The 12725-nt window shown below is 38.7% G+C and overlaps 1 protein-coding gene and 1 long non-coding RNA gene across 3 annotated transcripts in view; one reads left to right on the top strand and one right to left on the bottom strand.

Moving 5' to 3' along the window:
- The window catches only part of LOC133660554 (mitogen-activated protein kinase kinase kinase 5-like), a 44980-nt gene that overhangs the window by 559 nt on the left and 31696 nt on the right, over positions 1 to 12725 (bottom strand). The window contains exons 16-21 of one of the 2 annotated variants that reach the window (XM_062064100.1): positions 10911 to 11076; positions 10652 to 10837; positions 5492 to 5597; positions 5220 to 5424; positions 5038 to 5144; positions 57 to 157 (exon numbers count right to left, since the gene is read on the bottom strand). In XM_062064100.1, coding sequence (XP_061920084.1) covers positions 57 to 157; positions 5038 to 5144; positions 5220 to 5424; positions 5492 to 5597; positions 10652 to 10837; positions 10911 to 11076 — 871 coding nt within the window. The remainder of the gene's footprint in view (positions 1 to 56; positions 158 to 5037; positions 5145 to 5219; positions 5425 to 5491; positions 5598 to 10651; positions 10838 to 10910; positions 11077 to 12725) is intronic. The other variant, XM_062064101.1, reaches the window with a different exon arrangement.
- On the top strand, positions 25 to 3226 carry LOC133660555 (uncharacterized). Its single transcript, XR_009827831.1, has 3 exons — positions 25 to 218; positions 2811 to 2930; positions 3054 to 3226. It is a non-coding gene; the product is annotated as an uncharacterized LOC133660555 (long non-coding RNA).

Below are 12725 nucleotides of genomic sequence, written 5' to 3'. Positions count from 1 at the left end.
AGGAACAGGAAGTAGTTAGAGAGGTATCAAACAGGGATCACGCAGCGCTGAATCACCTTGTCAACAGTGTTGTGATCCACAGGCACCGCCTCCAGCCAGCGCACCATGTCATCCACGTCCTGGCCACTCCTCCTCTGGACAGTCGACACAACTTCTGCTTACAAAGTGACGGTCCAACAAGGATTCAGGGTCATGAAACATGAAGAACATGTTCCTTAGTAAGATATGAAATAACATTGAAATATGTTCCTTAGTAAGATATGAAATAACATTGAAACATGTTCCTTAGTAAGATATGAAATAACATGGAAACATGTTCCTTAGTAAGATGTGAAATAACATTGAAACATGTTCCTTAGTAAGATATGAAAGAACATTGAAACATGTTCCTTAGTAAGATATGAAAGAACATTGAAACATGTTCCTTAGTAAGATATGAAATAACATTGAAACATGTTCCTTAGTAAGATATGAAATAACATGGAAACATGTTCCTTAGTAAGATGTGAAATAACATTGAAACATGTTCCTTAGTAAGATATGAAAGAACATTGAAACATGTTCCTTAGTAAGATATGAAATAACATTGAAACATGAAAACATGTTCCTTAGTAAGATATGAAAGAACATGAAAACATGTTCCTTAGTAAGATATGAAATAACATTGAAACATGTTCCTTAGTAAGATGTGAAAAAACATTGAAACATGTTCCTTAGTAAGATATGAAAGAACATTGAAACATGAAAACATGTTCCTTAGTAAGATATGAAAGAACATTGAAACATGTTCCTTAGTAAGATATGAAAGAACATTGAAACATGAAAACATGTTCCTTAGTAAGATATGAAAGAACATTGAAACATGTTCCTTAGTAAGATATGAAATAACATTGAAACATGAAAAACATGTTCCTTAGTAAGATATGAAATAACATTGAAACATGTTCCTTAGTAAGATATGAAATAACATTGAAACATGTTCCTTAGTAAGATATGAAATAACATTGAAACATGTTCCTTAGTAAGTTATGAAAGAACATTGAAACATGAAAACATGTTCCTTAGTAAGATATGAAAGAACATTGAAACATGTTCCTTAGTAAGATATGAAAGAACATTGAAACATGTTCCTTAGTAAGATATGAAATAACATTGAAACATGTTCCTTAGTAAGATATGAAAGAACATTGAAACATGAAAAACATGTTCCTTAGTAAGATATGAAATAACATTGAAACATGTTCCTTAGTAAGATATGAAATAACATTGAAACATGTTCCTTAGTAAGTTATGAAAGAACATTGAAACATGAAAACATGTTCCTTAGTAAGATATGAAAGAACATTGAAACATGTTCCTTAGTAAGATATGAAATAACATTGAAACATGTTCCTTAGTAAGATATGAAATAACATTGAAACATGAAAACATGTTCCTTAGTAAGATATGAAAGAACATGAAAACATGTTCCTTAGTAAGATATGAAATAACATTGAAACATGTTCCTTAGTAAGATGTGAAAAAACATTGAAACATGTTCCTTAGTAAGATGTGAAAAAACATTGAAACATGTTTCTTAGTAAGATATGAAAGAACATTGAAACATGTTCCTTAGTAAGATATGAAAGAACATTGAAACATGTTCCTTAGTAAGATATGAAAGAACATTGAAACATGTTCCTTAGTAAGATATGAAAGAACATTGAAACATGTTCCTTAGTAAGATATGAAAGAACATTGAAACATGTTCCTTAGTAAGATATGAAAGAACATTGAAACATGAAAAACATGTTCCTTAGTAAGATATGAAATAACATTGAAACATGTTCCTTAGTAAGATATGAAATAACATTGAAACATGTTCCTTAGTAAGATATGAAAGAACATTGAAACATGTTCCTTAGTAAGATATGAAAGAACATTGAAACATGTTCCTTAGTAAGATATGAAATAACATTGAAACATGTTCCTTAGTAAGATATGAAAGAACATTGAAACATGAAAACATGTTCCTTAGTAAGATATGAAAGAACATTGAAACATGTTCCTTAGTAAGATATGAAATAACATTGAAACATGTTCCTTAGTAAGATATGAAAGAACATTGAAACATGAAAAACATGTTCCTTAGTAAGATATGAAATAACATTGAAACATGTTCCTTAGTAAGATATGAAATAACATTGAAACATGTTCCTTAGTAAGATATGAAAGAACATTGAAACATGTTCCTTAGTAAGATATGAAAGAACATTGAAACATGTTCCTTAGTAAGATATGAAAGAACATTGAAACATGTTCCTTAGTAAGATATGAAATAAAATTGAAACATGTTCCTTAGTAAGGTATGAAATAACATTGAAACATGTTCCTTAGTAAGATATGAAAGAACATTGAAACATGTTCCTTAGTAAGATATGAAATAACATTGAAACATGTTCCTTAGTAAGATATGAAATAACATTGAAACATGAAAACATGTTCCTTAGTAAGATATGAAATAACATTGAAACATGTTCCTTAGTAAGATATGAAATAACATTGAAACATGTTCCTTAGTAAGATATGAAATAACATTGAAACATGTTCCTTAGTAAGATATGAAATAACATTGAAACATGTTCCTTAGTAAGATATGAAATAACATTGAAACATGAAAACATGTTCCTTAGTAAGATATGAAATAACATTGAAACATGTTCCTTAGTAAGATATGAAATAACATTGAAACATGTTCCTTAGTAAGATATGAAATAACATTGAAACATGAAAAACATGTTCCTTAGTAAGTAACATTGAAGTCCCTGCAGATGTTGTGAATATTCATGAAGTCATGTTGTGAGATGGTGATGAGGAGGACTACACCCCCGACAAACCAGTCAGGCAGAAACCTGAAAGCCTGAAGCCGAGCACGTGGCCGCCATAGACCGGTAAGTACACCAGCTGATAAACACTGATGATGTCATCGTGTGTCATGGACAGTAGACCACAACACAATGTAGAATTATGCAGCATTATAATGGATAGTAACCAAAATAGTCTATGCTGCAAAGATATTGTGAAACCAGCCAGCTGTCAAACATCTATACGAGAAGAAGACGTTGTGAAACCAGCCAGCTGTCAAACATCTATACGAGAAGAAGACGTTGTGAAACCAGCCAGCTGTCAAACATCTATACGAGAAGAAGACATTGTGAAACCAGCCAGCTGTCAAACATCTATACGAGAAGAAGACGTTGTGAAACCAGCCAGCTGTCAAACATCTATACGAGAAGAAGACGTTGTGAAACCAGCCAGCTGTCAAACATCTATACGAGAAGAAGACGTTGTGAAACCAGCCAGCTGTCAAACATCTATACGAGAAGAAGACGTTGTGAAACCAGCCAGCTGTCAAACATCTATACGAGAAGAAGACGTTGTGAAACCAGCCAGCTGTCAAACATCTATACGAGAAGAAGACGTTGTGAAACCAGCCAGCTGTCAAACATCTATACGAGAAGAAGACGTTGTGAAACCAGCCAGCTGTCAAACATCTATACGAGAAGAAGACATTGTGAAACCAGCCAGCTGTCAAACATCTATACGAGAAGAAGACGTTGTGAAACCAGCCAGCTGTCAAACATCTATACGAGAAGAAGACGTTGTGAAACCAGCCAGCTGTCAAACATCTATACGAGAAGAAGACGTTGTGAAACCAGCCAGCTGTCAAACATCTATACGAGAAGAAGACGTTGTGAAACCAGCCAGCTGTCAAACATCTATACGAGAAGAAGACGTTGTGAAACCAGCCAGCTGTCAAACATCTATACGAGAAGAAGACGTTGTGAAACCAGCCAGCTGTCAAACATCTATACGAGAAGAAGACGTTGTGAAACCAGCCAGCTGTCAAACATCTATACGAGAAGAAGACGTTGTGAAACCAGCCAGCTGTCAAACATCTATACGAGAAGAAGACGTTGTGAAACCAGCCAGCTGTCAAACATCTATACGAGAAGAAGACGTTGTGAAACCAGCCAGCTGTCAAACATCTATACGAGAAGAAGACGTTGTGAAACCAGCCAGCTGTCAAACATCTATACGAGAAGAAGACATTGTGAAACCAGCCAGCTGTCAAACATCTATACGAGAAGAAGACGTTGTGAAACCAGCCAGCTGTCAAACATCTATACGAGAAGAAGACGTTGTGAAACCAGCCAGCTGTCAAACATCTATACGAGAAGAAGACGTTGTGAAACCAGCCAGCTGTCAAACATCTATACGAGAAGAAGACATTGTGAAACCAGCCAGCTGTCAAACATCTATACGAGAAGAAGACGTTGTGAAACCAGCCAGCTGTCAAACATCTATACGAGAAGAAGACGTTGTGAAACCAGCCAGCTGTCAAACATCTATACGAGAAGAAGACGTTGTGAAACCAGCCAGCTGTCAAACATCTATACGAGAAGAAGACGTTGTGAAACCAGCCAGCTGTCAAACATCTATACGAGAAGAAGACATTGTGAAACCAGCCAGCTGTCAAACATCTATACGAGAAGAAGACGTTGTGAAACCAGCCAGCTGTCAAACATCTATACGAGAAGAAGACGTTGTGAAACCAGCCAGCTGTCAAACATCTATACGAGAAGAAGACGTTGTGAAACCAGCCAGCTGTCAAACATCTATACGAGAAGAAGACATTGTGAAACCAGCCAGCTGTCAAACATCTATACGAGAAGAAGACGTTGTGAAACCAGCCAGCTGTCTAACATCTATACGAGAAGAAGACGTTGTGAAACCAGCCAGCTGTCAATCATCTATACGAGAAGAAGACGTTGTCTCTTCAATGATAAATAAAACGTTTTTTGATCGGCACCAAAATTCCATGATGTCTTCCTTGGACTCGCCTGCTAGATTAATTTGATTAAGGACATTAATTACTTTGCGTAAACAAAGCATATTAAAGGTATTAAGCCCTTGGTGGGCATTATTACAATATACAAATAATAAGGCATAACTCCAGGCTGTTTGACAACAATGAATAAAAACAAAATGTCATACCTGTAGAATTAGTCCTGAGAGCATGGATGTGTTGTTGTTTGTGCTGGACTGAAGTCAGCAGGAGGTCCTGGTACTCTCTCTCCTTGTCACTCAGCAACCTCAGCAGTCTCAAACACACACCATACACGGTCATGGTCATGGTCTTCTTCATCGATACAGCACGGACATGAACAAATATCTACCTTTTAGTCTCTATCCGGAGGTCTTTCAGTTGGTCACTGAGTGGACAGTAGCTGTCCAGGGTGGCTTTCGTGGGCTGTGACCTGGTCTCGTCCACAGGTGCCGACTGGTGAGACTGTGCGGGGTGGCTGCCTGGGAGGAGGGGCTGCTGCTCCTCAGGTGTGTTCTCCTCCGCCTCGAACGACGACTGCAGCTGGAGCTTCAGTTCTGGGGGACGCAGCAGCAAGTTATGACCTCCACCAAGCAAGGGAAGACCCACGTGAGTTAAGTTGACCTGGGAGAAGCACAGTGATGGCGTCCTGCACCGCCTGTCTCAGCAGATTGTCCAAGGCAAACATCCAGTGAGGTTTCACCCGCTGCTGCCTCAACACTTTCTTCACCTGCGACCAACAGTAGACAGCATTATCTAGTGCACAATACAGGGGTGGCCATTAGTTGGATGGTGGATGGTGTGTCAGTCCATCGCCAGCCAGGCATTACAAAAATAGACCTAAAAATGTGTGATCATCAATCTTCACAATGACATCACTTTCGTCACTTGATTGACATTCACGGCCCCCGAGGGTCTTGTGAGATGACGCTGGCTGCTGCCACATCATTATTAGGAAAAAATGACCGACAGGAAGGCCAGAAACACTTTTTATTTCAACAGACTCTCGCGCCGTAACTGCCGTCACAACTCTAAAGACCAACTGCACAGTTCCTGTCTTCACAATAAAAGCCCTGCTTCATCCTGCCTGCGCTGACAAAATAAGAGTCGCTTAAAGCTGGTATTGCCGCCAATGTATTTCCTGTAAAGTGTGTAAAAAGGAGTATGGAAGCTGGACAAATAAGATGACAAAAAGCAAGCACTTTCATGTGGTATTGGACAGAAGGGAGGACTTTTTTGGACCACAGATGAGGCGCTAGCTGTCCAAAGTCGGGACCAAGAGTGGACCACACATCTGTGCATCAGTTGGGGACGTCTCTGCGCTGATGACCTGTCTCCACTCAAGATGATCTCCTGCTGGCCCCACTATGGACTGGACTCTCACTATTATGTTAGATCCACTATGGACTGGACTCTCACTATTATGTTAGATCCACTATGGACTGGACTCTCACACTATTATGTTAGATCCACTATGGACTGGACTCTCACACTATTATGTTAGATCCACTATGGACTGGACTCTCACTATTATGTTAGATCCACTATGGACTGGACTCTCACTATTATGTTAGATCCACTATGGACTGGACTCTCTCACTATTATGTTAGATCCACTATGGACTGGACTCTCACACTATTATGTTAGATCCACTATGGACTGGACTCTCACACTATTATGTTAGATCCACTATGGACTGGACTCTCACTATTATGTTAGATCCACTATGGACTGGACTCTCACTATTATGTTAGATCCACTATGGACTGGACTCTCTCACTATTATGTTAGATCCACTATGGACTGGACTCTCACACTATTATGTTAGATCCACTATGGACTGGACTCTCACACTATTATGTTAGATCCACTATGGACTGGACTCTCACTATTATGTTAGATCCACTATGGACTGGACTCTCACTATTATGTTAGATCCACTATGGACTGGACTCTCTCACTATTATGTTAGATCCACTATGGACTGGACTCTCACTATTATGTTAGATCCACTATGGACTGGACTCTCACAATATTATGCTAGATCCACTATGGACTGGACTCCAACACTATAATGTTAGATCCACTATGGACTGGACTCTCACTATTATGTTAGATCCACTATGGACTGGACTCTCACACTATTATGTTAGATCCACTATGAACTGGACTCTCACTATTATGTTAGATCCACTATGGACTGGACTCTCACACTATTATGTTAGATCCACTATGGACTGGACTCTCACAATTATGTTAGATCCACTATGGACTGGACTCTCACTATTATGTTAGATCCACTATGGACTGGACTCTCACTATTATGTTAGATCCACTATGGACTGGACTCTCACAATATTATGCTAGATCCACTATGGACTGGACTCCAACACTATTATGTTAGATCCACTATGGACTGGACTCTCACTATTATGTTAGATCCACTATGGACTGGACTCTCACTATTATGTTAGATCCACTATGGACTGGACTCTCACACTATTATGTTAGATCCACTATGGACTGGACTCTCACTATTATGTTAGATCCACTATGGACTGGACTCTCTCACTATTATGTTAGATCCACTATGGACTGGACTCTCACTATTATGTTAGATCCACTATGGACTGGACTCTCACACTATTATGTTAGATCCACTATGGACTGGACTCTCACTATTATGTTAGATCCACTATGGACTGGACTCTCTCACTATTATGTTAGATCCACTATGGACTGGACTCTCACTATTATGTTAGATCCACTATGGACTGGACTCTCACAATATTATGCTAGATCCACTATGGACTGGACTCCAACACTATTATGTTAGATCCACTATGGACTGGACTCTCACTATTATGTTAGATCCACTATGGACTGGACTCTCACACTATTATGTTAGATCCACTATGAACTGGACTCTCACTATTATGTTAGATCCACTATGGACTGGACTCTCACACTATTATGTTAGATCCACTATGGACTGGACTCTCACAATTATGTTAGATCCACTATGGACTGGACTCTCACTATTATGTTAGATCCACTATGGACTGGACTCTCACACTATTATGTTAGATCCACTATGGACTGGACTCTCACTATTATGTTAGATCCACTATGGACTGGACTCTCTCACTATTATGTTAGATCCACTATGGACTGGACTCTCACTATTATGTTAGATCCACTATGGACTGGACTCTCACACTATTATGTTAGATCCACTATGGACTGGACTCTCACTATTATGTTAGATCCACTATGGACTGGACTCTCTCACTATTATGTTAGATCCACTATGGACTGGACTCTCACTATTATGTTAGATCCACTATGGACTGGACTCTCACAATATTATGCTAGATCCACTATGGACTGGACTCCAACACTATTATGTTAGATCCACTATGGACTGGACTCTCACTATTATGTTAGATCCACTATGGACTGGACTCTCACACTATTATGTTAGATCCACTATGAACTGGACTCTCACTATTATGTTAGATCCACTATGGACTGGACTCTCACACTATTATGTTAGATCCACTATGGACTGGACTCTCACAATTATGTTAGATCCACTATGGACTGGACTCTCACTATTATGTTAGATCCACTATGGACTGGACTCTCACTATTATGTTAGATCCACTATGGACTGGACTCTCACAATATTATGCTAGATCCACTATGGACTGGACTCCAACACTATTATGTTAGATCCACTATGGACTGGACTCTCACTATTATGTTAGATCCACTATGGACTGGACTCTCACACTATTATGTTAGATCCACTATGGACTGGACTCTCACTATTATGTTAGATCCACTATGGACTGGACTCTCACAATATTATGCTAGATCCACTATGGACTGGACTCCAACACTATTATGTTAGATCCACTATGGACTGGACTCTCACTATTATGTTAGATCCACTATGGACTGGACTCTCACACTATTATGTTAGATCCACTATGAACTGGACTCTCACTATTATGTTAGATCCACTATGGACTGGACTCTCACACTATTATGTTAGATCCACTATGGACTGGACTCTCACACTATTATGTTAGATCCACTATGGACTGGACTCTCACAATTATGTTAGATCCACTATGGACTGGACTCTCACTATTATGTTAGATCCACTATGGACTGGACTCTCACTATTATGTTAGATCCACTATGGACTGGACTCTCACAATATTATGCTAGATCCACTATGGACTGGACTCCAACACTATTATGTTAGATCCACTATGGACTGGACTCTCACTATTATGTTAGATCCACTATGGACTGGACTCTCACACTATTATGTTAGATCCACTATGGACTGGACTCTCACACTATTATGTTAGATCCACTATGGACTAGACTCTCACTATTATGTTAGATCCACTATGGACTGTACTCTCACACTATTATGTTAGATCCACTATGGACTGGACTCTCACTATTATGTTAGATCCACTATGAACTGGACTCTCACTATTATGTTAGATCCACTATGGACTGGACTCTCACACTATTATGTTAGATCCACTATGGACTGGACTCTCACAATTATGTTAGATCCACTATGGACTGGACTCTCACAATTATGTTAGATCCACTATGGACTGGACTCTCACTATTATGTTAGATCCACTATGGACTGGACTCTCACTATTATGTTAGATCCACTATGGACTGGACTCTCACACTATTATGTTAGATCCACTATGGACTGGACTCTCACAATTATGTTAGATCCACTATGGACTGGACTCTCACAATTATGTTAGATCCACTATGGACTGGACTCTCACTATTATGTTAGATCCACTATGGACTGGACTCTCACAATATTATGCTAGATCCACTATGGACTGGACTCCCACACTATTATGTTAGATCCACTATGGACTGGACTCTCACTATTATGTTAGATCCACTATGGACTGGACTCTCACACTATTATGTTAGATCCACTATGGACTGGACTCTCACAATTATGTTAGATCCACTATGGACTGGACTCTCACTATTATGTTAGATCCACTATGGACTGGACTCTCACAATATTATGCTAGATCCACTATGGACTGGACTCCCACACTATTATGTTAGATCCACTATGGACTGGACTCTCACTATTATGTTAGATCCACTATGGACTGGACTCTCTCACTATTATGTTAGATCCACTATGGACTGGACTCTCACAATATTATGCTAGATCCACTATGGACTGGACTCCCACACTATTATGTTAGATCCACTATGGACTGGACTCTCACTATTATGTTAGATCCACTATGGACTGGACTCTCACACTATTATGTTAGATCCACTATGGACTGGACTCTCACAATATTCTGCTAGATCCACTCGACGTCCATTGCACAGGTCGCCCGGTCCCCACATATGCGGTCCTCTCCAAGGTTTCTCATTGTCATCGTATTGGGTTGAGTTTTTCCTTGCCATGATGTGGGATCGGAGCCCAGGATGTCATTGTGGCTTGTGCAGCCCTTTGAGACACTCGTGATTTAGGGCTATATAAGTATTGATCAATCAATCAATGTTTATTTATATAGCCCTAAATCACAAGTGTCTCAAAGGGCTGTAAGTAAACATTGATTGATTGATTGATTGATTGAACTTAACAAAAACCTCTCTTTCATAAATAAATGAACATAAATGATATATATATATGAATGATGTAGATCTGCTTCACTTGGTCAATTAAAAAGTAGCTTTTAAACAAATCAACTTACTGCATCCTGGAAGCTGAACAGCACCGCCTGCAGGCCGTTTGGAGGCACTGCAGTAGAGAGCAGCGCAGCTTGGAGGCTGAGCAGGTTGCTGGTCAGCTGCTTCCTGTCTGGAGAGCAGATGTTGTCTCGCAAGCAGCAGATGAGCTTGCTGATGTGGTCTTCAGTCAGAGATGACCCCTCGCCATACTGGGAGAGGGAGAAAACAGGCAAAAACATGAACACAAAAGTCCATTTACTGAGCCGCCAGGTGTTTTCCTACCTGAGGCACAGCTTCCTGTATGTTGGCCACCACCAGGGCGATGTCGTCGTTGAGCACCCGGTGCAGCGTGGCCCTCCTCTCGCTGTCTTTCCTCAGCATGAACAGACCCATGTTCTCCCCGGTGGACGCGGGGCTGCTCATGTCCAGAGGAAACTCTTCTGGCACGCTGCACAGACGTGACAACCACCACACGGCAGATCAGGACGCTGCCATGATATCACGCTTCTACTCAACACTTAGAGAAGGGGTCACCAACCTTTTTGAAAGCAAGAGCTACTTCTTGGGTAGTGATTCATGCGAAGGGCTACCAGTTTGATACACACTTCAATAAATTGCCAGAAATAGCCAATTTGCTCAATTTACCTTTAACTCTATGTTATTATTAATAATTAATGATATTTACACTTAATTGAACGGTTTAAAAGAGGAGAAAACACGAAAAAAATTACTATTAAATTTTGAAACATAGTTTATCTTCAATTTCGACTCTTTAAAATTTAAAATTCAACCGGAAAAAAGAAGAGAAAAACTAGCTAATTTGAATCTTTTTGAAAAAATTTAAAAAATAATTTATGGAACATCATTAGTAATTTTTCCTGATTAAGATTAATTTTAGAATTTTGATGACATGTTTTAAATAGGTTAAAATCCAATCTACACTTTGTTAGAATATATAACAAATTGGACCAAACTATATTTCTAACAAAGACAAATCATTATTTCTTCTAGATTTTCCAGAACAAAAATATTAAAAGAAATTCAAAAGACTTTGAAATAAGATTTAAATTTGATTCTACAGATTTTCTAGATTTTCCAGAATAATTGTTTTGAATTTCAATCATAGTAAGTTTGAAGAAATATTTCACAAATATTCTTCGTCGAAAAAACAGAAGCTAAAATGAAGAATAAATTAAAATGTATTTATTATTCTTTACAATAAAAAATTTTTTTTTACTTGAACATTGATTTAAATTGTCAGGAAAGAAGAGGAAGGAATTTAAAAGGTAAAAAGGTATATGTGTTTAAAAATCCTGAAATCATTTTTAAGGTTGTATTTTTTCTCTAAAATTGTCTTTCTGAAAGTTATAAGAAGCAAAGTAAAAAAATGTATGAATTTATTTAAACAAGTGAAGACCAAGTCTTTAAAATATTTTCTTGGATTTTCAAATTCTATTTGAGTTTTGTCTCTCTTAGAATTAAAAATGTCGGGCAAAGTGAGACCAGCTTGCTAGTAAATAAATACAATTTAAAAAATAGAGGCAGCTCACTGGTAAGTGCTGCTATTTGAGCTATTTTTAGAACAGGCCAGCGGGCTACTCATCTGGTCCTTACGGGCTACCTGGTGCCCGCGGGCACCGCGTTGGTGACCCCTGACTTAGACAAACTCTAATGATCGACATATATGGAATATTGACATATTATATATACAGTGTTGGTGTGAGGAATTTTCAAAATGGGCTCTGTGGAGAATGCATATATTTTTAAGAGTTCTTTCTTTATTCATAGTCATGTTTAACCCTTGTGTGGTGTTCATATTGTTGTCTGATGGACTCGTTGCATTTTGTGGCTTTTAATGCCTCACTTTTCAAACACTGAGTAACAACAATATGAACGTTGCACGGAAAATTTCTCTGCCAGTTTCTGCATCCCACAGGGATTCTTCTTTTGTTTCTGCACCTGCGCTTCCCACACAAGGTTGCAACATTGTTTGTCAACACTGTCTGCTCTCATTTTCTCGCACATTTGACCTTCTGATGTTCTGTGTACCTACACTCTTTCCTCCTCCTGTCTAGGCCTGCTGTGTTTGTGTTTGCT

This window comes from Entelurus aequoreus, linkage group LG11 (assembly GCF_033978785.1).
Source record: "Entelurus aequoreus isolate RoL-2023_Sb linkage group LG11, RoL_Eaeq_v1.1, whole genome shotgun sequence".
In the NCBI taxonomy this organism is placed as follows: domain Eukaryota; kingdom Metazoa; phylum Chordata; class Actinopteri; order Syngnathiformes; family Syngnathidae; genus Entelurus; species Entelurus aequoreus.
This window is presented reverse-complemented; position numbering and strand designations above follow the sequence as displayed.